The sequence below is a fragment of the Phyllostomus discolor genome, chromosome 2 (genome assembly GCF_004126475.2).
Source record: "Phyllostomus discolor isolate MPI-MPIP mPhyDis1 chromosome 2, mPhyDis1.pri.v3, whole genome shotgun sequence".
Taxonomy (NCBI): Eukaryota; Metazoa; Chordata; class Mammalia; order Chiroptera; family Phyllostomidae; genus Phyllostomus; species Phyllostomus discolor.
Window position 1 is genome coordinate 114670129 of NC_040904.2, and position 20904 is coordinate 114691032.

At 42.7% G+C, this 20904-nt stretch overlaps 1 protein-coding gene across 6 annotated transcripts in view; it reads left to right on the top strand.

Moving 5' to 3' along the window:
• B3GLCT (beta 3-glucosyltransferase) overlaps nt 1-20904 on the top strand; it is a 135370-nt gene that overhangs the window by 24723 nt on the left and 89743 nt on the right. For 4 of the 6 annotated variants that reach the window (XM_036018375.1, XM_036018376.1, XM_036018377.1 and 1 more), the window contains exons 3-4: nt 553-592; nt 6823-6932. In XM_036018375.1, the coding sequence (XP_035874268.1) occupies nt 553-592; nt 6823-6932 (150 nt within the window). The remainder of the gene's footprint in view (nt 1-552; nt 593-6822; nt 6933-20904) is intronic. The other 2 variants (XM_036018378.1, XM_036018380.1) reach the window with 1 other exon arrangement.

Here is a 20904-nt window from a genome sequence, read left to right on the forward strand (position 1 = left end):
AAAACCTTTTTATTTTAGGTTATCATAAGGTTTTAAAATTAACCCTCCAAAACCCTGAACCAGTTAAATTTTAGCTCCATGTTAAACAGGAGGAAAGAGCCTCAGCTCAACAAAGTGATTGCCCAAGATCACATATAAAACCCTGACTGGGTCTCAGTTGGTAAGAGTGTTGTCCTGATATGCCAAGGTTGTGGGTTTGATCCCCAGTCAGGGTACATCAAGACTCAACCAATGAATGCATAGATAAGTTGAATGACAAATCAGTGTTTTTCTGGATCAGTCTCTCTCTCTCTCTTTCTGTCTTTTCCTCTCTCCCTCAAAATCAATTTGAAAAAAATCACATGTGAAAGGGACAGCCTCATGAGAGGGCATCATTGTTGCTTTTCCCTTTTAATATTGGCCTGTGTTTGTAAGGAAACATTTCCAAGGTCTCATCTTCATTTCCTTTCCCCCCAAATGTTAATGTGTATCATATGAATTTATTCAGTGCATTGTTAGCTTTGTTGTATGATGAGATTTATTTTTTGCTCTCTTTTTTTTTTTTAAATACAGAATTTGGAGAAAAGTGGTATGTCAAGGAAAAATGACATAGGTATGTAATTTCTTTTAAAACTTAAGAATATTTCTTATAAATTATGATTCAGTGAAATGCATTTGTCTCTCTGATTTTATTTATGGTGTACATATTGTTGAGTTTTCAATAAGGGCAGATTGCCATGCTAGGTGATGGCAGATGTGAATGGGACATTGACACTGTGACCAGGGGCCCACACGTAATGGGAGAAAAGGACACACTGTGGCCTTTGCTCATGCCTTCCTCTGCCTGGAGCCAGGTCCCCCACTGTGGGTCCATGGACACAAATTGCCCTTCAGGTCAGCTCATGGGCACATCTTCTGTCAGACTCCTCCTGATCCCTGGTGTGGAAGGGATGGCTTGCTCCTTTGTAGACACACCACACTTCTGTCACAGCCCACGTACATGCACCTTTCTCCCTGAGCGTATTGTGTCTTCAGGGATGTGACCATGAGTGAGGATTTTTTGGGTGTGTTCTGTGGAAAACATGCCCTAGGGTGTTAACTGGAGGGTAAGGCCACACCTCTGTGTGTAGGGGTGGGTCTTTCCCCAAAAGGTGTGAACTTTGTCACTGGTGGGCCTTGGAGACCTGGAAGGTGGGTAAAGGTATGTCTTCTTTTCTAGACCTTCCCTTCCTGGGCCTGGATTCTAAGGAGTCAGGAGGATAGGAGCGAGCACCTGGGCGGCAGGCCGGGTGGCGTGGGGAGGATGGCCTGTGCTGTGTACGCACATCTGAGTCCCTGCACGCAGGGGAACACAGGGCCATGAGTGGGGGTCGGCCAGCTCTGGGAGCAGTGGTATTTAAGGAGCCACATTGCTTGGTTGGGAGCCGATGGGTCTCCTCGTAGTAAATGGTTATTAGACGAACTGATGACCATCATTGGGAACATGGCTTTGAAAGGACCAAGGGGAAGTTACCTGGACCAGAAATCTACATTCTTGCAAATACGGATGGCCAGCGTGGTGATATTTAACTTGGTGTCTGGTCATCTGCAAAGGACCCTGGGGATTTATTGGCTGTAGTCTTAGTGAGTCCGCAGGACCAGGGGCTCCCAAGGCAGCAGAGCCAGAGTGCTTAGATCATGGTCTGAACTGTACTCCGGGCCGTGTGGCAGCCTCCAACACAGGCAGTCTCTTTTTCTCTTCTGGCTTACCACTTAATCCGCAGATTCACCAGTGACATTATTCTCACCAAGTGACACATTAAGTGCACACATACTCACACATACAGGCTCTTCATGTGTGAGTATGTGTGCATACTTATCCCTCAGCCTTATGTCACGAGCCTGATTGTTACTCAGCTTCTATCTGAAGAAGCCACATTGATTTCTCATCAGAAAAACACCAGCCTTGTGAAATTTGTGTGTCCAGATAATTTCTGACCAGCAAGGATCAGTGCTTAGTAGAGCTTTTGGTATATGACAGGTGCTCAGCACCTGCAGAAATAGAGGACCCTTGATTTCTTTTACCTTCACAGAAGAATTATTTCTCCTGCAGGGACCTGTTCTAACCACCTCTGGTTCTGTTGCCCGTACTTAGTACTCTCTGCAGCTCTCCACTTGCTTCTGTTCTTTATCTTCCTGTCACGCTTATCATTATTTTCAGGCACTTAGCGTACCACCCATTTGTCACCCATTCCTGGAGGAGAAACAATGACAATCTGTTTTGAGTGGTGACAGTGTTTGCTGAAAGCAAACTGCACTGAGTTTAGAGACGTGCAGCCAAAGTGAGAAGTGGTGGAGTTGTCTTGTTAGCTCCAGGGACCAGTCAGCAGGAGTCTGAGAGTCCCAGGGTCGGGAGGTGTCAGCAGAGAGCCACTGCTGTGTGGTCTAGACACCACCAGGGTGTGGCTCAGTGAGGGAGGCTTTAGAACACGTGTCAGAAAATATTTCTTGGTGCTGATGTAAAGAGCAGCAGGAATTTAAGCAGATAGGCTGTTTTTGGCACTAAACTGTACTAACCTGGTTCTCTTTTGGAAGGGACTAGGGCAGAATGGTACGGAGACAATTTTCTGTATTACCAGTTTTAAGAACTAGGAGCACTCTTCCTTTTTTGCCTCACTCCCTGTAACTCCCCAGTAGGCATCCTATTCCTTAGCCACACATAACTGTCAGGGCCCTAAATTCACAGAGGAAGAAATGAGGGCACTGTGTCCTAGGGACCCCAGAGAAGAGAGGGGAGGACAGTGGGAGCAGTGAAGGTTTGGGTCCCACTGTCTGGGGTCCCAAGTGGCTCCTGAGCTTGTCTCCAGTTTGAAAGCTATTAATTTGGAGTCCCAACCTCTGAGTGAGACCTCTAAATCCTTCATGATTGACCTGTCTCAGCCATCCTCCCGCTCCAACTTTATCACTGACTGTTCCCTGCGTCCTGTGCTCAGAAATGCCGGACACACTCCCTCGTCACCCGCTTAGGGATGCTGCAGAGATAAGGCTGCTGTGGCCTCAGTGATAATCTCACTTGCCTCTGCTGCTGCTGCTCTGCAACCCCCTGAGCCTGAGCCTGCAGAAATGGCTGCTGCTTAAAGGAAACTCAGGAAACGGCTCCTCCCGGAAACTCTCCTTGCACTGGCGCCCCCTCCTCTGTGTCCTCCCAGTTCTCCATGCGGCTCTGGCTTTGCACTTACACCTTTGTGGTAGAATGGCCTACCTTCTTTTTAAAAAAATATTTTTATTTTTTAAAATTTAAGTATAGATATCACACAGTATTATGTTAGTTATATTACTTTCAGGTATACAATATAGTGATTCAACATTTATGTACCTCACAGTGTGAACCCCACACTAATTCCGGCCATCGTCTGTCACAGGGCAAACTGTCACAGTGTTTTTGGCTGCAGTCCCTTCACCTTTTTTACCCGTCCCTCACCCCTGCCCGCTGCTGCCAACCGTCCCTTTGGTCTCTGATTCTACAGGTTTGTTTTTGTTTTGTATTGTTTTCTTCTTTAGTTTATTTTATTTTCCAACTAAATCCTGTTGTAGCCTAGCCAGTGAGGCGGTACATTAGAAGACTTTACGACTGCAGTTCTTTCTGGATCCCCCCCCGTGTGTCTGCACTGTCCTTCAAACAGGCCTCTTCCTCAGGTGTCAGAGTCACCTGCACGACATGTGAGATTCCATTCTGTCCCAAGATGTGAGGAACACTAAGGAAGACATCTTCTTTTGTTCCATTGAGACCCTTGGTCATGGTGGGAATTGGATGCATGATTCCACATAAAAACAAAAGCATATGGTATTTGTCTTTCTTTGACTGACTTATTTCACTTAGCATAATACCCTCTTGGTCCATCTATGATGTCGAAAATAGTAAGATTTCATTCTTTTTAATGGCCAAGTAGTATTCCACTGTGTGTGTGTAACACATCTTCTTTGTCCACTCATCTACCGATGGACACCTAGATTGCTTCCATATCTTGGCTACTGTAGATAACGCTGCAATGAATGTAGGGGTGCGACATCTCTTCAAATTAGGGTTTGGCTTTCTTCAGGTAGAAGAAAGACATAGAATTGCTGGGTCTTATGGTAGTTCTTTTTTAGCTTTTTTGAGGAAACGTCATACAGTTTTCTGTAGTGGCCGCACTAGCTTGCAGTCCTGCCAACAGTGGACTTGGACTCAGGTGCTGATGTCTGTGGACCGTTGGGTCCCCTTTGTTTCCCGGATCCTGGCACGTGGTAGAGACTCAGCAGTGTTTGCTGAGTGGATGCACACAGCACTCATGGTCGAAGCACACGGAACAGAAGGGCATAATTCTTAGTAGCAGAAGAAATACATACAACTAACAGCACATGTCCCAGATAGGTGAAAAGGGGGAAATTTTGCTTTTTCCTTCTTCCAGAGTCTCTCCTCTGCATTGGATGATCTGCAGACAGTGGGAGTTCTGCTGATCTGGCAGAAGTGGTGGGATCTGGTTACTGTGGTGAAAGCAGGATTTTGACACACAGATCTGCTCTCCTAAAAATTTCATTATGGATTATTTTAAACATACAAAAAGCCACAAAGAGTAATGTAATGACATCCTATCTTACATGTTTGTTACAAATTACTACATAGCTGAAGACTTTGAATCATCATTCAGATTTGCTGCTTATCATTCTTAAATAATCTTACACTCACGTCAGGTATATGGACAATATCTGCATATGTACACAGCATATATGTACTTTATGTATATATGTGTATGCTTTTGCAAACCATTGATTTATATAATTATTCCTTTGCAGCTTGGTTTTTCAGCATTCTATCTATACAGTTCATCTCCAGCATGCATTGGGGTTGATACGTATAGGACTAGTGAATTTTCATTGTGGAGTAGTATTTTGATTTGTGCACCTTGTTAGTGAGCATTTGAATCACTTCCAGTTTTCCTTTTGCACATGCTGCTGCGAGTGCACTTGTTACAGACCCTCTCACTCACACAGGAGCATTTCTCAGTGACGGTTAACAGCAGTAGAATTTCTGGGTCATTGGGAATATGCATCCTCAACTTTATTAAATTTTGTAAAATTATCGTCTGAAGTTTTACTTCATTCTTCACAAAAGTAAATCCTCATAACTCTTCTTTTCATATGTTGGTTTGTGTTAATGTTTCAGAAGTAGTAGATGGAAGATTACGTTTTAGTGGAAATAGAAGACACCATGTTAGTCCTTCCGGGTGTCCGATTTAGACCCAGGCGCCAAGTTAAAGTAGAGATAAATATGTAGAATCTGCACATGTATATACACTGTAATGGAAAGCAATGAGATCATATTCCGTAGGTTGTGCAGCATTTCCTTCCATGATACATTTTTTATTACATTTTACTCAAAGAGTATTTGGGATTATTTTCAGGATCTGGATGGCTCACTGTGGAGCTATTTGTTGTATGAATGTTTGAGTGAGTGAAAAAGTGAATGGCATTATGGAACGGAACATCAGAACAATAAAATATAATGGAATAAAAATGAGATTCGTGCCTCTGAGTTGAGGTGTTACAGGAAGGGCTCGTGCTGGGGGTAGTCCCCACCACCCATTTTTCTGTAATCCTTGCTGGAGGCTACAGTGTTTTGACATCTGCCTTCCGCCACACCCCATCTGGTGGCAGAGTGCTGACATGACAGCATTTCCTGTTACTGAGGAAGCTCCTGTGCTTCTCGTGGGACTGGAGCAACCATCTCTGCTCGGGGCCATCTCTGATAGTCCCCTGTGTCAGGTGGGCATGTTGGAGCAGGGGTTCTGCCCTGCTGGTCATTGTAGACAAGCCAGTCACCTTGTAGTGAATCTAGTGGCCAGTGTTGTCATAGACGAGTTTTTAGGCAGCAGTTCTTGCTGAACCCTGCTTCTGTGGGATTGTGGCTGTTTTCCTGGAGAGAACACTCAGTTCTGGCTGGATACCTGTGAGGTAGGGCCTGGATCACTAAGCTATTTATTTGTAAGCTCACGGGACATATGCAGTCACTGTTGAATGTCACCTTGAAAGGCCTCTGGAATGGTCTTGAGGTAGTATGTTACTTTGCTGGGGCTGCAGCAGTGAAGTGCCACAAATTGTGTGGCTCAAACAACAGAATTTTGTCTCAGTGTTCTGGAGCCTTGAAGTGTAAAATCAAGGTGTCACAAGGCTGGTGTCTTCCAAGGTCTCTTTCCTTGGCTGGTAGATAGCAGTCTTACTGTGTCTTCACATCATCTTCCCTCTGTGTGTTTGTGTCCACAACTCCTCTTTCTATGAGAACACCAAATAGATTGGATCAGGGCCCACACTAGTGACCTCACTTCAACTTGATGAAAAGACCCAGTTCCAACTAAGGTCACATTCTGAGATCCTGGTATTACGACTTCCATCTAAGTTTGGGGGACATAATTCAACCCATAGCAGGTAACAGCCCAATGTAGGATTATAGATGAATTGTTAAAAGGCTACTTGCAAACAAGGTTTTCTGCACCTAGGGGGGCTAGTGTTCTAGACATTTTCATACTTGACTGTGTTTACAGTCATTCTTTTTGACAGGCAGGAGCAAATCCATAGCTTATTACTACAGACTTGGTCTAAGACGTTGAGTTTACTTATTTGCTAGTCTCTAGGAAAGAAGTTTTGTAGATCAATTTCAAAACACAGATTTTATCACTAGAATTACATATACATTGATTTTTTTCCCTAAGCGTTTATTTCCTTAAGGCTTATCTTGTAGCGTGTTTTCTTTTTAAAACTTGTTTTCAAGTTTATTTTGGTGTTGTCAAAAAATAAATACCTGAAAAATTTTTTCTTTTTTGGTTTTAGATTTAAAAGGAATTGTGTTTGTCATCCAGAGTCAAAGTAATTCTTTTCATGCAAAGAGAGCAGAAGAGTTAAGAAAAAGCATCTTAAAGCAAGCTGCAGATCTTATGCAGGTATGTAGAAATGGCTCAGGGTGCCTGCCAAATGTTCATTTATTGATACGTGTGTGTTTTCCAAAGCTCTTAGTCTGCAGAGAATGAATTTTGTTTAGATGAGAATAACTCTTCTGACTTGTTTTGCATATTTAGTATTGACTATTTATGATTTAAAATGTGCTAGTTAATGGCTAATGCTCCAAGCATCATAGTCTAAATTATTACATATATTTAGTTTTTAATTTAAGAGAATTATATAATTGTATAGGGCTATGGTGGGTTTGTTATAAAGTATGATACAAAGAAGAAATAACTTTTTAAGACTAGAGCTTAAAATAGCAGAGATAATTAATGTTTAAAATTTTGGTAACAAGTTCTAAGGCAATTTTCATGTTGAAATAACATTTTCATTAACCTCAGTGTGATACTTCCTCTGAGGGTCTCTTAATCTGCGTTTTAATTGGACATTATTAATTGAACTTTTGATTTAATTTATAATGTGTTTCTGAGAAGGATCACAGAGAGAAAGATTGACACATACAGGTACATTCTGATACAGTTTAAAATAGGCATGAACTGAATTTAATGCTGGAGCTTTGGGGCAGCGAAACCTTCTTATGCTGCCATGCTGCCACTTTCTTCTTTGGCCAAGCAAAAACGAGCTTCTCCGAGCCTGCTGCTCTACACTGCTGTGGCCTTCAAGACACAGCGCCTGCCTATAGGTAAATGCCATCCCACGATCGTCTTCACAAGAACTCTGACAGGAGATGTGTGTGCTCAATGGATTGCTGTCCTGTTGGTGGGGGCTGGGAAATAGAGGGTTGGAAAATTAGCCACCGCAGTGATAGTGAAGGCTAAGGTAGCACTGAGATTAAGATTTATTGTGCTTTATCTTGAAATGATTTACATATAAAATTTATATAGCCTTCCCATGTCCTTGCAAGGACAGATTATTGGGTCCCCTGCTTGCAACATGGCACCTTCTAAGGGGGAAAAAAACAAGTACCTGCCGTTTTTTGTTTTTTGTTTTTTTAATTAGAGCTAGGAGCAGCTTGATGAGTTTGAAATTCTTTGTCTGGAAACCCAGCTTTGGAGATTTTCTTCTATAAACCTGTTCAGATTTCATCAGCAATGCAGACATGCCACCCCCTTGACTGGCCGTACTCCTTTCTCTTGCCCCATGGAGGCCCTAGGGGAGTGGACAGAGGAGGCTGCTGTGGGGAGGAGGGTAGCTGGTAACCCCAATAGTCCCTCCTCTGGATCCCAGCAGACTTGAAAGAATGTAGCCCTATTGGGCTGTGACGGTTACCCCAAACTGAGCAATCAGAGACGAGTTCGTGCTAGGAAGATATGATGTTATGATTAAGTGAGTTGTGAGAGACAATATGGAAAAGATGAGAAAATTCATTCCCCTGCTTTCATACAGACACCGTAACAATGACTTATAAGGAAGATGGATATTTGTGTTCCCTCCTAAACAGTGCAGTTGTGGGCAGCCAGCAACAGGCAGCTCTGCCCCAGGGTCCTCCGCCTCCTTACTTCACTGCGGGCTGGGCTGGCTCCCCACTGTTGTGTCTGCATTCCAGTGTGTGGAGGGCAAGCAGCTCCCCGATGAGGATATGACCTTCAAGTTACAATTAGCATTTCCCATGACATGCGATTGTCCAGAACATAATCATGTGGGCACACCTCAGCTGGGAAAGGTCATGTCTTGTTGGGTGGCCTTGGATCCAGCCAAACCTAAGGGGTTCTACTCACCAAAAGAAAGAAAGTAGGAGTGGAGACTCAGACAAATGTACACCTCTGCTAAAGTCAGGATTTTGTTTACATGTCAGGGACTTATCTAGTCTATGGAAGAATTTGTCTGTGAGCCTCTCATTCACTTATTCAGTGTTGACAGAGCTACTGGGGGCAAAATACTGGGTGTCCAAGGGTCGACAAGCCATGGTCCTTGCACTGGAACAACCCCCAGTCATGGAGAGGAGACAGGCCCACAAATGGGCATCTTTAAAGCAGAGAGGGAGTGCAGACACAGACAAGCATTGTGTGGTTCTGCTCGTCTGCAGTGACGGAAACAGTCAACTGCACAGAGTCAAAGACTTAGGGATTTACCAGGCGCTGTTGGGCGAGGGGCAGTGAGGAGTTACCAACGGTTGTTAACTCTAGAGGTATGAATTACAAAATTGTCCTTACAGCCAAGAATCCTCTGTTGTACACCTAAATTTTGTTAGGAGGATAGCACTCACGTTAAGTGTTCTTACCACAATGTAAGAAAAAATATTGAATGAAAAATTAGGTACTAGGTAGGTTGGGAGGAGGTGGGGGTCGGAGAGGACTTTCTAGGTGGACAGCCAGGGAAATAAAGGCAGCCAGGTGAGAAGCAGGAGCACCATGTGTGTGTGGGGTGGGGGGGCTAGACTGCCATCCTGAGGTGGGTATAGAGTAGGAGGTGGGCAGTGTAGGCAGCCGGCCCAGACCACAGGGGAGCTGTGTGTCCTGTTGAGGACCCAGACCATTCTCAGGGGCATCACTGGTACTCTGAGAGGGATTTCTTTGATGTCCAAGACGCTTCGCATCCCTGCCCCTGGCAGTGGGTATAGGAGAGACCCCTAGTCCCTGTACTAACAGTATACCCTGTGGAGAAGTACTGTTAGGGAGAGTGGTTAGGGCATTGACCTGCTCAGATGTTCGTTTTAAAACCCTGACTCTGGTGGCAGCGTTGAGAGTCAAGAGTGGGGCAGGGAGCCTAATTCTAAGGCTCTTGGAGTCGTCCAGAGCAATGCTGCCCAAAGTGGATGCAGACCCCACTTGTTGCAGGCAGTTTCGGAAGCACTGGGCTGAGGTGAGAGGGGCAGCTGGCCAGGGTGCTGGTGGCAGGGGTGACATTGAGCCAGAATTGGGGGAGATTGGGCCCACGTGAAGTGGGGTGGGGTGGAGCCACCATCTGAAGCTGACGAATTCGCAGGCTTGTGGGGTGCGGGTAGATAACTGAGTGTGGTCAACACACCAACTTGGCAGGAGTGCATACATGAGCTCAGGTAAAGGCAGACAGCACTGAGTGCCTTTCAGGAAGGTCGTAGGGTGTGTTGGAGTTCAGAGAAAAAGGGATTTCTTCCAACGTAGTCCTCTCTTGTGACCGCTTTACATCTGTACCCTCTTTAGTAAGCAGGAGCCTTGCTCTCTCTTCCAAGCCTCTGCCACTATCTCGTGGCCACGGGTCGGCTTTAGCTCAAGTGGTTACTTCATCATGACAGACACTAGTTCCTGCCCTGGGACTCGAACCTACCACCCTGAGATTTAAGAGTTTCATGTTCTACGGACTGAGCTAGCACCAAGTTTGGCATAGCACACTACAGCCCAGAACTCCTGGGCTCAAGTGATCCTCCTGCCTCAGCGTCCCAAGTAGCCGGGCTCAGTGGCGTGCTCCTATAGTCCCAGCTACTTGGGAGGCTGAGGCAGGAGGATTGCTTGAGCCCAGGAGTTCTGGGCTATAGTGTGCTGTGCCAATTGGGTGTCCACATCAACTGAGGTTTCTGTAGATGATGTCTGAGATGGAGGTTTTAGTGTCTGAGAGCTGTGTAGTTGAAGCTCAGGAGAAAGGCATGAGCAGCAGATGGTGGGTTTGGGAGTTAGCAGCGTTCACAGGTAGTGCCCAAACATTGGAAGGTGCTGCTTCCCTGGGAGCAGCGGTACCCCAGGGGGCCCTGGAGAAACCTGCATCTGGGGGCTGGGCAGAGTGAGAGCAGGAAACCTGAGGGAACCTCAGGGAACCTGAGCCAAACACATACCAATCAGAGAGGACTCTGAGAGGGCCTCAGCCTGTCCACGTGCCTGGACTGTGTGTGGACCCCTGCCTGTGCACTCGCTTCAGCAGGCGTCCCGCCCAGGGCTTCCTTGTTGCTCATGCCCCTGCCACTGTCACTGTTATTTTTAATTGCGGTAAAGAACGTACAACATAAAATTTGCCATCATAGTCATTTTTGTTTTAAAGATTTTATTTATTTATTTTTAGAGAGAGGGGAAGGGAAGAAGGAGAGGGAGAGAAATATCAATGTGTGGTTGCCTCTTGTGTGTTCCCCACTGGATACCTGGCCTGCAACCCAGGCATGTGTCCTGACTGGGAATCAAACCAGCTACCCTTTGGTTTGCAGCTCATGCTCAGTCCACTGAGCTACACTAGCCAGGGAGCATCGTAGTTGTTTTTAAGTGTAGTTTTGCAGTAAAGCACCTTATGTTCTATAACTCATTTCTAGAACTTTTTCACCTAACGAACTGAAACACTGTCCGCATCCTTCAGCCCAGACCCCACCGTTCTTTCTGTCTCTATGAATCTGACTTCTCTAGGGACCTCTGTTAAATGGAGTCATATAGTATTTGCCTTTCGTTGACTGACTTCTTTCACTCAGCATGAAGGCCTCCAGGTTCATCCATGCTCACGGTTGTAGCCTGTGGCTGCATCGTCTTATTGTTGTTGTTTTGAAGAACTCTCCCCCATGTTTTTCTGGTAATCTCGGTGCTTGTTTGGTGCCCTGCATGGGTGTCCTGCCTGTCCTTGGTCCTCTAGGGCATCTGTCCTGCCCTCAGAGTCAGAGGGAGGCCAAACCCCTCTGGCCCTCCCCACGTCCTGCAGGACACCCAGAATGCCAAGCACAGAGTCAGCAACGGAATTGTCATAGATGCATTTTCTCACCTTCTGAACTGTAGAGAACAGTTGCATTGATCAGAAGTAGTTAACTTTTCTTGTGCTTTATTCTGTGCTTATTTAGTGTGCATATACTTAATTTTTATTATCCTTGACATTTATGATTAGCACTTTGTACAACCTGTTTTGTAGGTGACTCAGATGACCACTAGGTGGCAATGCTGATTTTACATTTAAAGACACGTAATTAAGCAGTCTCATTAACCCCTTGTCCTCCAGCATTTGATTTCTGTGATAATAAATGGAATATAGACTAAAATAGTAAGGAAGCCTCCCTTTAATGATAAGGTAGCATAGTTTTTTTTCTTTTTTGTCAAAACAGATGCATTTATTGATATAAAAATTATCTTCCTATTGAGCCTATTATCCAGGTATATTTGAGCAGCCCTTACTTTTCATTTCATGGTGGAAGAAACAGAAGAATTCTAATCAGGGTCTTGAATAATTCTGGGTGGATTATTGGCCAGAATCAAGTTGGAGAGGAATTCTCTGCCTTTCAATCCCTCAGCTTCCCAACTTTGCTATCCTGTTTTTGAGTCTATGTCAGGACCTTGCAATGGTCTTTCCTTATCTGTGTGGGGATCTGCAGTCCAACCTGGGCTTCAAGAATCAATAGCACTCCTAAGATGCACTCCTAACAGCTAACTAGGCACAAATTTAAAGCCGGCGTCTAGCAACCATTGCTTCCGGAGGCATCTCACACACTATGCATTTGAGGGAAATGCCACAGATTGAGCCTCCAGACCCCTGTGCAGTGTCCCTGCCATCTGAGTCCACCTTTGTGAAGCTCTTTTTATATGTTTAAAATTTTTTAAATATATTTTATTGATTATGCTATTACAGTTGTCCCATTTTACCCCCTTTATTCCCCTCCACCCTGCACCACCCCCTTCCACAAGCATTCCCCCCTTTTAGTTCATGTCCATTGGTCATATATATAAGTTCTTTGGCTTCTACATTTCCTATACTGTTCTTACACTCCCCCTGTCTATTTTCTACCTACCATTTATGCTACCTATTCTCCGTACCTTTCCCTCCTCTCTACCCACCCACTCCCCTGCTGATAACCCTCCATGTGATCTCCATGTCTGTGATTCTGTTTCTGTTCTAGTTGTGTGCTTAGTTTGTTTTTGTTTTTGTTTTAGGTCTGGTTGTTAATAACTGTGAGCTTGTAGTCCTTTTATTGTTCATACTTTTAATTTTTCTTCTTCTTAGATAAGTCCACTTAACATTTCATATAATAAAGGCTTGGTGATGATGAACTTCTTTAACTTCACCTTATCTGGGAAGCACTTTATTATCTGCCCTTCCATTCTAAATGATAGCTTTGCTGGATAGAGTAATCTTGGATGTAGGTCCTTGCCTTTCATGACTTGGAATACTTCTTTCCAGCCCCTTCTTGCCTGCAAGGTTTCTTTTCAGAATTCAAGTGATAGTCTTGTGGGAACTCCTTAGTAGGTAACTGTCTCCTTTTCTCTTGCTGCTTTTAAGGTTCTCTCCTTCTCTTTAATCTTGGGTAATGTAATTCTGATGTGCCTTGGTGTGTGCTTCCTTGGGTCCAACTTGTTTGGGACTCTCTGGGCTTCCTGGACTTCCTGGGAGTTTATTTTCTTCACCAGACTGCAGAGGTTCTTCTTCATTATGTTTTCAAATAAGTTTTCAATTTCTTGCTTTTTCTCTTCTCTTTCTGGCACCCCTATGATTTGGATGTTGGAACATTTAAAGATGTCCTGGAGGTTCTTAAGCTTTTCCTCATTTTTTTGAAATCTTGCTTCTTCATTCTGTTCTGTTTGAAGGTTTCTTTCTTCCTTCTGGTCCACACCGTTGACTTAAGTCCCAATTTCCTTCCCATCACTGTTGGTTCCCTGTACATTTTCCTTTATTTCACTTAGCATAGCCTTAATTTTTTTCATCTAATTTGCAACCATATTCAACCAATTCTGTGAGCATCCTGATTACCAGTGTTTTGAGCTGTGTATCTGATAGGTTGGCTGTCTCTCGGTCACTTAGCTGTATTATTTCTGGAGCTTTGATCTGTTCTTTCTTTTGGGCCATTTTTTTTTTTGTCTTGGCATGCCTGTTACATAGTGAGGGGTAGAGCCTTAAGTATTGACCTGGGCCGGGTGACCCACATTGCTGCATTGTGATGCTGTACATGTGGAAGGGATCTGAGAGGAAACAATGGCTCTTGCTCTGCTCTCTGCTGGATTTCAGTCACTTCCCCCGCTTCCCTCAAGCAAATTTGGCCCTTCTGGTGCTGATTCCCATGTGGGTGAGTTTGTATTCATTCTAGGACCCTGTGGGTCTCTCCAACAAACTCTCCTTTGAGGCTGGGAGTTTCTCCTGCTGCCACCTCAACCCCTACAGGTATTTTCAATCCGAGGTTTGAGGCCTTATTTCCCCACACTGGAGTGCTGGGTTGTATAGTCTGTCTTGCTCCCCAGTTGTTCTTCCCGGTTTTTCTGCAAGCAAATGTGGGACTGCCCAGTCCGTAATCTGCTGCCTCACTGGGTCCACCAGCCGTGGCCTTGCTGCAAATCCTCTCCACCCTGGCTGCCAGTCTCTACCCCTCCTACCAGTCTAGATGAATGTTACTTCTTTAACTCCTTGGTTGTTGGACTTCCATACAGTTTGATTTTCTGTCAGTTCTGTTTTTTTTTTTTTTTTTTTAATTTGTTGTTGTCCTTCTTTTGGTTGTGTGAGGAGGCACAGTGTGTCTACCTATGCCTCCATCTTGGCTGGAAGTCTGAAGTTCTTAATATTGTACTTCAATTGCTGAGTCCACGTAGTTTTCTTATTCTGAAATTCTTTCCTACCATGGAAGCCAGCCATGAGTACCCAAATAGAGTCAGTCTTCATTTAGCATTGTTGATAGGTTCTCGGGACCTGCGACTTTTAAGAGAAATGATGCATAATGAAACCAGTTTCATCCTAGGCTAATTGCTAGAAACAAGCATTATTTTCCTGTGGTATATTCCTGGTCACAAAAACATCTTCAAACTTTTAAATTAAGACTGCAAACAATTCTAATAGTGAACATTGAAATCAATGTGAGCTATACATCCATTTAAGAAAGATGAATAAAAACAAGTGAGATAGTGATTTTCTAATCTGCCTATTCTACTTCTGGGTCACAGGTGGCCAGGGCCTGTCCCAGAAGCTTACCTTACTAGGAGGGATCTACCCTTGACATGATGCCCTTCCATTGCAGGGCCACACATACCTACCCACACTCACTCAGACTGAGACAGTGCAGACACATCAGCTGATCTAATGAGCACATCTTTGGGATGTGGTGGGAAACCAGAGGACAAGGAGAAAACCCATGCAGACATGGGGAGAACATGCCAACTCCACACAGACAGTAGCCCTGCTGGGAATCAGTCTTTTTCCTCATCATTGTTATAACAAAACAGCATTGAATGAGTGATGTTATTTGAGAACCTGCTGTAGTTATGACAAAACTTTAATCCTTGTATTTAATTCATTCACAAGATCTAGAGTGTGCTGTTATGACTTAGATAATTCTGTATTTGGATTAACAAGTCTTTTGGTAGTTGAAGTGGCCAGAAAGATTTTAGAGTGGGCAAATATACTTGATACTGGTTCCTTTTTTCTCTTTATAGAGTTTTTTAATTCTACATATGTGATTAAAAGTTGACCTTATCCCATGAATAGCATTTTAGAGATTCAGAGATTGTCGAAGGCTAATGTAGGGTCTGCAGACACCACTTGGGACAACAATGAGATACCCTGACCTAGAACAGCCCGAAAATGGAGCAGATGAACTAACTACAGAGGACTAAATGCTGAGATGCACAGACATAGGGAGGCAAAGTCCCTCTGAGAGGCAGTTGTGTCTCCAGTTAAAACTTCACTGGAACTTCTTTTAAGAAATTTACATGTTCTTGAAATATGTAAATATTTCATATTTTTGGACAGCTCATTCATCAGCCACAGAAACAGATTCTGGGGCAGAAGAACGTAGGGTATCCCCAGCACCGTGGTGGGGAGTGTCCTGGTTCCTTCAAGGAGGAGCAGTTCCGTGGGCTGGGAGGTGTGTGCCGGACCTCTAACAGAACAGGCTGTCTGGGGCCCACTTGCCCCTGCGACTTGAACCATGGGGCTTCAGGTGGCAGTTTGGGTCTGTGTATTGATTAGTCCACCATGAGCAGTTACAAAAGTGGCTTAGTGAGGGAGGAACCTGCAGTACGTTTTTCACTTGAATATTTATCTGATAGTCCCAAATATTTATTCCTCCCACAGGACCAGATGTTTAGAATTGCTGTTTATTTATTCATTACTTTTGTCGGGTTGCACTTCTGTACAGGATCTGCCAGAACAATTAAGGAGCAGAAATGGAATGATCTCTTTTATTATGCATCTGCTTCTAGCTGTTCTTTTGCTTCGGCAACTCATTACTTGTGCTTGTTTGCCTCAGGGCGCTAAAATGTGGTCTTGTTAAAACACAAACATTTTTCATCCTTGTAATAAGTTGTAACTATTTCACAACTTTCAGTGTGAAATTTAATACTGACTTAGAGCTGTGACTGGAGTGATGTAACTTTCTTTTGTTTTCTAAAATAATAGGGGTCATTCCCATTTCCAGTTTTAAAGCTTATAATGGCCCTGGGTGGTGTGACTCAGTGGACTGAGTGCTGGCCTGTGAACCAAAGGGTCGCTGGTTTGATTCCTAGTCAGAGCACATGCCTGGGTTGTGGGCCAGGTCCCCAGTAGAGGGTGCACGAGGCAACCACACATTGATGTTCTCTCCCTCTCTTTCACCCTCCCTTCCCCTCTGTCAAAATCAATGAATAAAACATTGAAAAAATAAAGTTTATAATGGCTTTGATGTTTATAATTATTTATTTCTTCTAATCAGTAAGCCAGCATACTTTACCAAGTGCTGTTTTGGGTGTGAAGGACCATTTTAGATTGCTGTGGGGCAAAGTATTAGAAAGGAATTAGAAAAGATACTCTTTTATAGTTCTCTGAATTACTGATGAGTAGATGGTAACTATTTCATAATAGAAATGACTATATAAGTAAAAATCAGAAATCCAAAATGAGTATATTAAAATATTTTATTCAACAAATATGAATTGGATATCTATAGTTATAGTAAGTACTTTTGAATATGAAAGGACATCTCTGGACAGCACATGGGACCTTAGAGAAAGATGCTGTTCATTGGAAGCCATTTAAGAAGTAGAGTGTAAAAAATGTAAGGAGCCTCAGTTAATAATGTGCTCATTGTGCATGTGAAACTTGGGAATAAAGAAGGAAGACTTTTGCCCTTGGCTGGCATAGCTCAGTGGACTGAGCACGGGCTGCGAACCAAAGTGTCACAGGTTTGATTCCCAGTCAGGGTACATGCCTGGGTTGCAGGCCATGACCCCCAGCAACCGCACATTGATGTTTTTCTCTCTCTCTTTCTCCCTCCCTTCCCTCTCTAAAAAATAAATAAAATCTTAAAAAAAAAGAAAAAAAAAAGAAGGAAGACTTTTGTCAACCCAGGTAGGAAAGATGGGACATTAGCTATGGGATGTTGCTCTAGAACTTGGAATTGGTACTGGAAGACGAAGACAGCAACTGTCTGGAGTTCACTTTTGGGGTGCTAGGTGGGAACTGGTGTTAGTGGAGGCACTGTGGGGTGAGAGGAGCATGTGTGAGCTGTGGAATGGGATCTCTTTAGATTGGGTCGGAGGGCAAGCAAAGTTAGTAAGATGGGGGATGTGGTGGATGCATGTGGCTCCTAAAGGCAAATCTGTAGATACAAGGATACAGATTTTGAAGAAGTGTTATTTTTTTCCTGAGTTTTTTTCCATTTACATAACAGACATTTTAAAGATTGATTATTTGAAGATGTGTGTAAACAAAAAACCAAGTGGAAGGGACTCACAGAAGCCCATGGGAGTCTTCAAGCCATGACCTCTGAATTAATCAGGTGCTTGAGTGCATTTCCTTTTAGATGCCTACTGTGTGCATAGCATCTGTGTATTGATTATGATTTGACTTCTGTATTTTGAACTTAAAAAAATTCCTTCTTGAGCAGATGTTTGTATGAAAAAATTGTGCAATTTTTTTTTTTTTTTTGTTACACGAAATGGGAGCAAACAGCTCGACTCCTGTGGAGCATCCTGTATTAATGGTATGATGGACAGGTGGTCAGAGGAGTATTTCTTCCCTTTGGATCTTGGGGTCCAGGAACCAGGGGGATCCTGAAATGAGAGAATTTCTACCATAGCTTCAGAAGTGCATTGACATTTGCCTAACATTATGGAAACCATGTTCTCCAAAGGAGTTTCAAAATGTAGAAAAACTGGAAACAGTAAAGGAAAAAAGATATTGCATCATTGCGTGTAGGTTCCAATGAAACAAGGATTCATACACCATTTTGAAGACTCTACTGTATGACCTTTAACCTTTGCACAGGGCAAGGGACATGCTAAATTAGGAAACACTTTGCACAATGAACAGGGAAGTAAGTCACCAAAGAAGAGAGTGCCAGGACACACTAGGATGGAGTTTAGAATGAAGACAGGACCCAAGAAGGAGCAGAACCACAGATAAATTATGGTTCTATTTTTAAGGAAACCTGAAAATACAGAAAAACAAATTCAGAAGTGGGATAGGCTTATAAGGTTTTATTTTGGGGCTTTGGTGTAGCTATAAATTACATTTTATGTTAGATGTTGGATTACATTTTTTGCTTCAGGCCAAATGGAGAAAATTGAGCTGCTCAGAAATCTTACTACTCTCACCAACCATAAGAAAATAGTTTTTAAAGGGAATAGACGCTTATAATTTTATTGCCTCTTTTGTGGTATGAACTTTATTTAAAACTTGGCAGACTCTGAACGTCACAAATAAATGATTACTTTTGCTTGTTCACAAAGTTTTGGAAATCATTTTTGTGGCAAGAGTTAGTTAGGCCTTGGCAAATTAGTTTTAAAAAACCTCATTTCCATAACATAAGCCAGGAAAGCCAGAGCAAAGCCTTTCATAGGCTATAATGTGAAGAAGCTTTAGAAAGATGGCCTTGTGTTTTCTATTTTTGAGACATTTTTTAATTGGCAAGGAGACAACAGTAGGTACTGCATTAAAAGGTTAGCTTTGAAAGTTGTGTCATATTACTTGACTTTTCTTTTTAGGTGAAAGCAGTTGGATACTTAATTATTTAATAAAATGTTTGGGTTTTTTGTAGTATCTGATAGTATTAATGTAATAAATAATCACTTTAAGTTATTCATTAAACTGTAGACTTGATTATATCACTGTTTTTTTATTTAATTGTTGTTCAAGTACAGTTTTCTGTCTTTTACTCATATCCCAGCCCAGCACCCTCCAGCCCTCCCCACCTCCCTCCCATTTCTACCCCCCCCCCATAGTTTTTGTCCATATGTTCTTTATACTTGTTCCTGTAAAACCTTCCCCTTTTTCCCTGAAATTCCCTCCCCTTTCCACTCTGGTCACTGTCAACCTGTTCTCTATTTCAGTGTCTTTGACTATATTTTGCTTGTTTGTTTGTTTTGTTGTTTAGGTTCCTGTTAAAGGTGAGATCATATGGCATTTGTCTTTCACCACCCGGCTTATTTCACTCAGCATAATGTTTTCCAGTTCTATCCAAGCTGTTGCAAAGGGTAGGAACTTCTTTATTTCTGCTGAGTAGAATTCCATTCTGTAAATGTACCATAGTTTTTTGATCCATTCATATACTTTTGGGCACCTAGGTTGCTTCCAACATTTGGCTATTGTAAATTGTGCTGCTATGAACATTGGGGTGCATAGGTGCTTTTGGATTGGTGTTTCAGGGTTCTTAGGATATAATCCTAGCAGTGGAATTGCTGGGTCAAAAGGCAGTTCCATTTTTAATTTTCTGAGAAAATTCCATACTGTTTTCCACAGCGGTTGTACCAGTCTGCAATCCCACCAACAGTGCACTAGGATTCCATTTTCTCCACAACCTCTCCAATGCTTGTTGTTTGTTGATATGTTCATGATGGCCATTCTGACTGGTGTGAAGTGATATCTCATCGTGGTTTTAAGTTGCATCTCTTTGGTAGCTAGCAATACTGAGCATCTTTTCATGTGTCTCTGGACCCTCTGTATGCCCTCCTTGGAGAAGTGTCTGTTCAAGTCCTTTGCCCATTTTTTAATTGGGTTGCCTGTCTTCTTAGAGTAGAGTTGTGTAAGTTCTTTATATATTTTGGAGATCAAACCCTTGTCTGAGTTATCATTGGCAAATATGTTTTCCCATACAGTTGGTACTCTTTTTGTTTTAATGCTGTTTTCTTTAGCCATGCAGAAGTTTTTTATTTTGATGAGATACCATTTGTTTATTATTTCCTTTATGTTCCTTGCTCTAGGGGACATATCAGTAAAAGTGCTGCTGTTTGAAATATCTGAGATTTTCTACCCAATGTTCCCCTCTAGGACTTTAATGGTGTCACAGATTATATTTAAATCTTTTATCCACCTTGAATGTATTTTTGTGTATAGTGTAATTTGGTGCTCAAGTTTCATTTTTTTTGCACGTGGCTATCCAGTTTTCCCAACACCATTTGTTGAAGAGGCTATTTTTATTCCATTTTATGTTGCTGCCCCCTTTGTGGAATATTAATTGACTGTAGAAACTTGGGTTTATTTCTGGGCTCTCTGTTCTGTTCCATTGGTCCATGTGCCTGTTTTTAAGCCAGTACCAGGCTGTTTTGATTACAGTGGCCTTATAATACAGTTTGGTATCAGGTATTGTGATCCTTCCTACATTGCTCTTCTTTCTCAAAATTGCAGCAGCTATTCAGGGTCATTTATGGTTCCATATAAATTTCTGAAATGTTTGTTCTATGTCTGTGAAATATGCCATTGGTACTTTAATAGGGATAGTGTTGAATCTGTGAATTGCTTTGGGTAGTATGGACATTTTGATGATGTTAATTCTTCTGATCCATGAACACAGTATATGTTTCCATTTGTTTGTGTCTTCCTTGATTTCTTTCTTCAGTGTTGTGTAGTTTTCTGAATACATGTCTTTTACTTCCTCAGTTAGCTTTACTCCTAGGTAATTTTATTTTCCATTTTGCTGTATCAAATGGGATTTTTTCCTTGATTTCTGCTTCTGCTATTTCATTGTTGGTATACAAAAAATGTCATTGATTTCTGGATATTGACTTTGTATCCCGCTGTTTTGCCAAATTCATTTATTAGGTGAGCAGTTTTTTGGTGGAGTCTATAGGATATTCTATGTATACTATCATGTCACGTGCAAATAATGACAGTTTTGTTTCC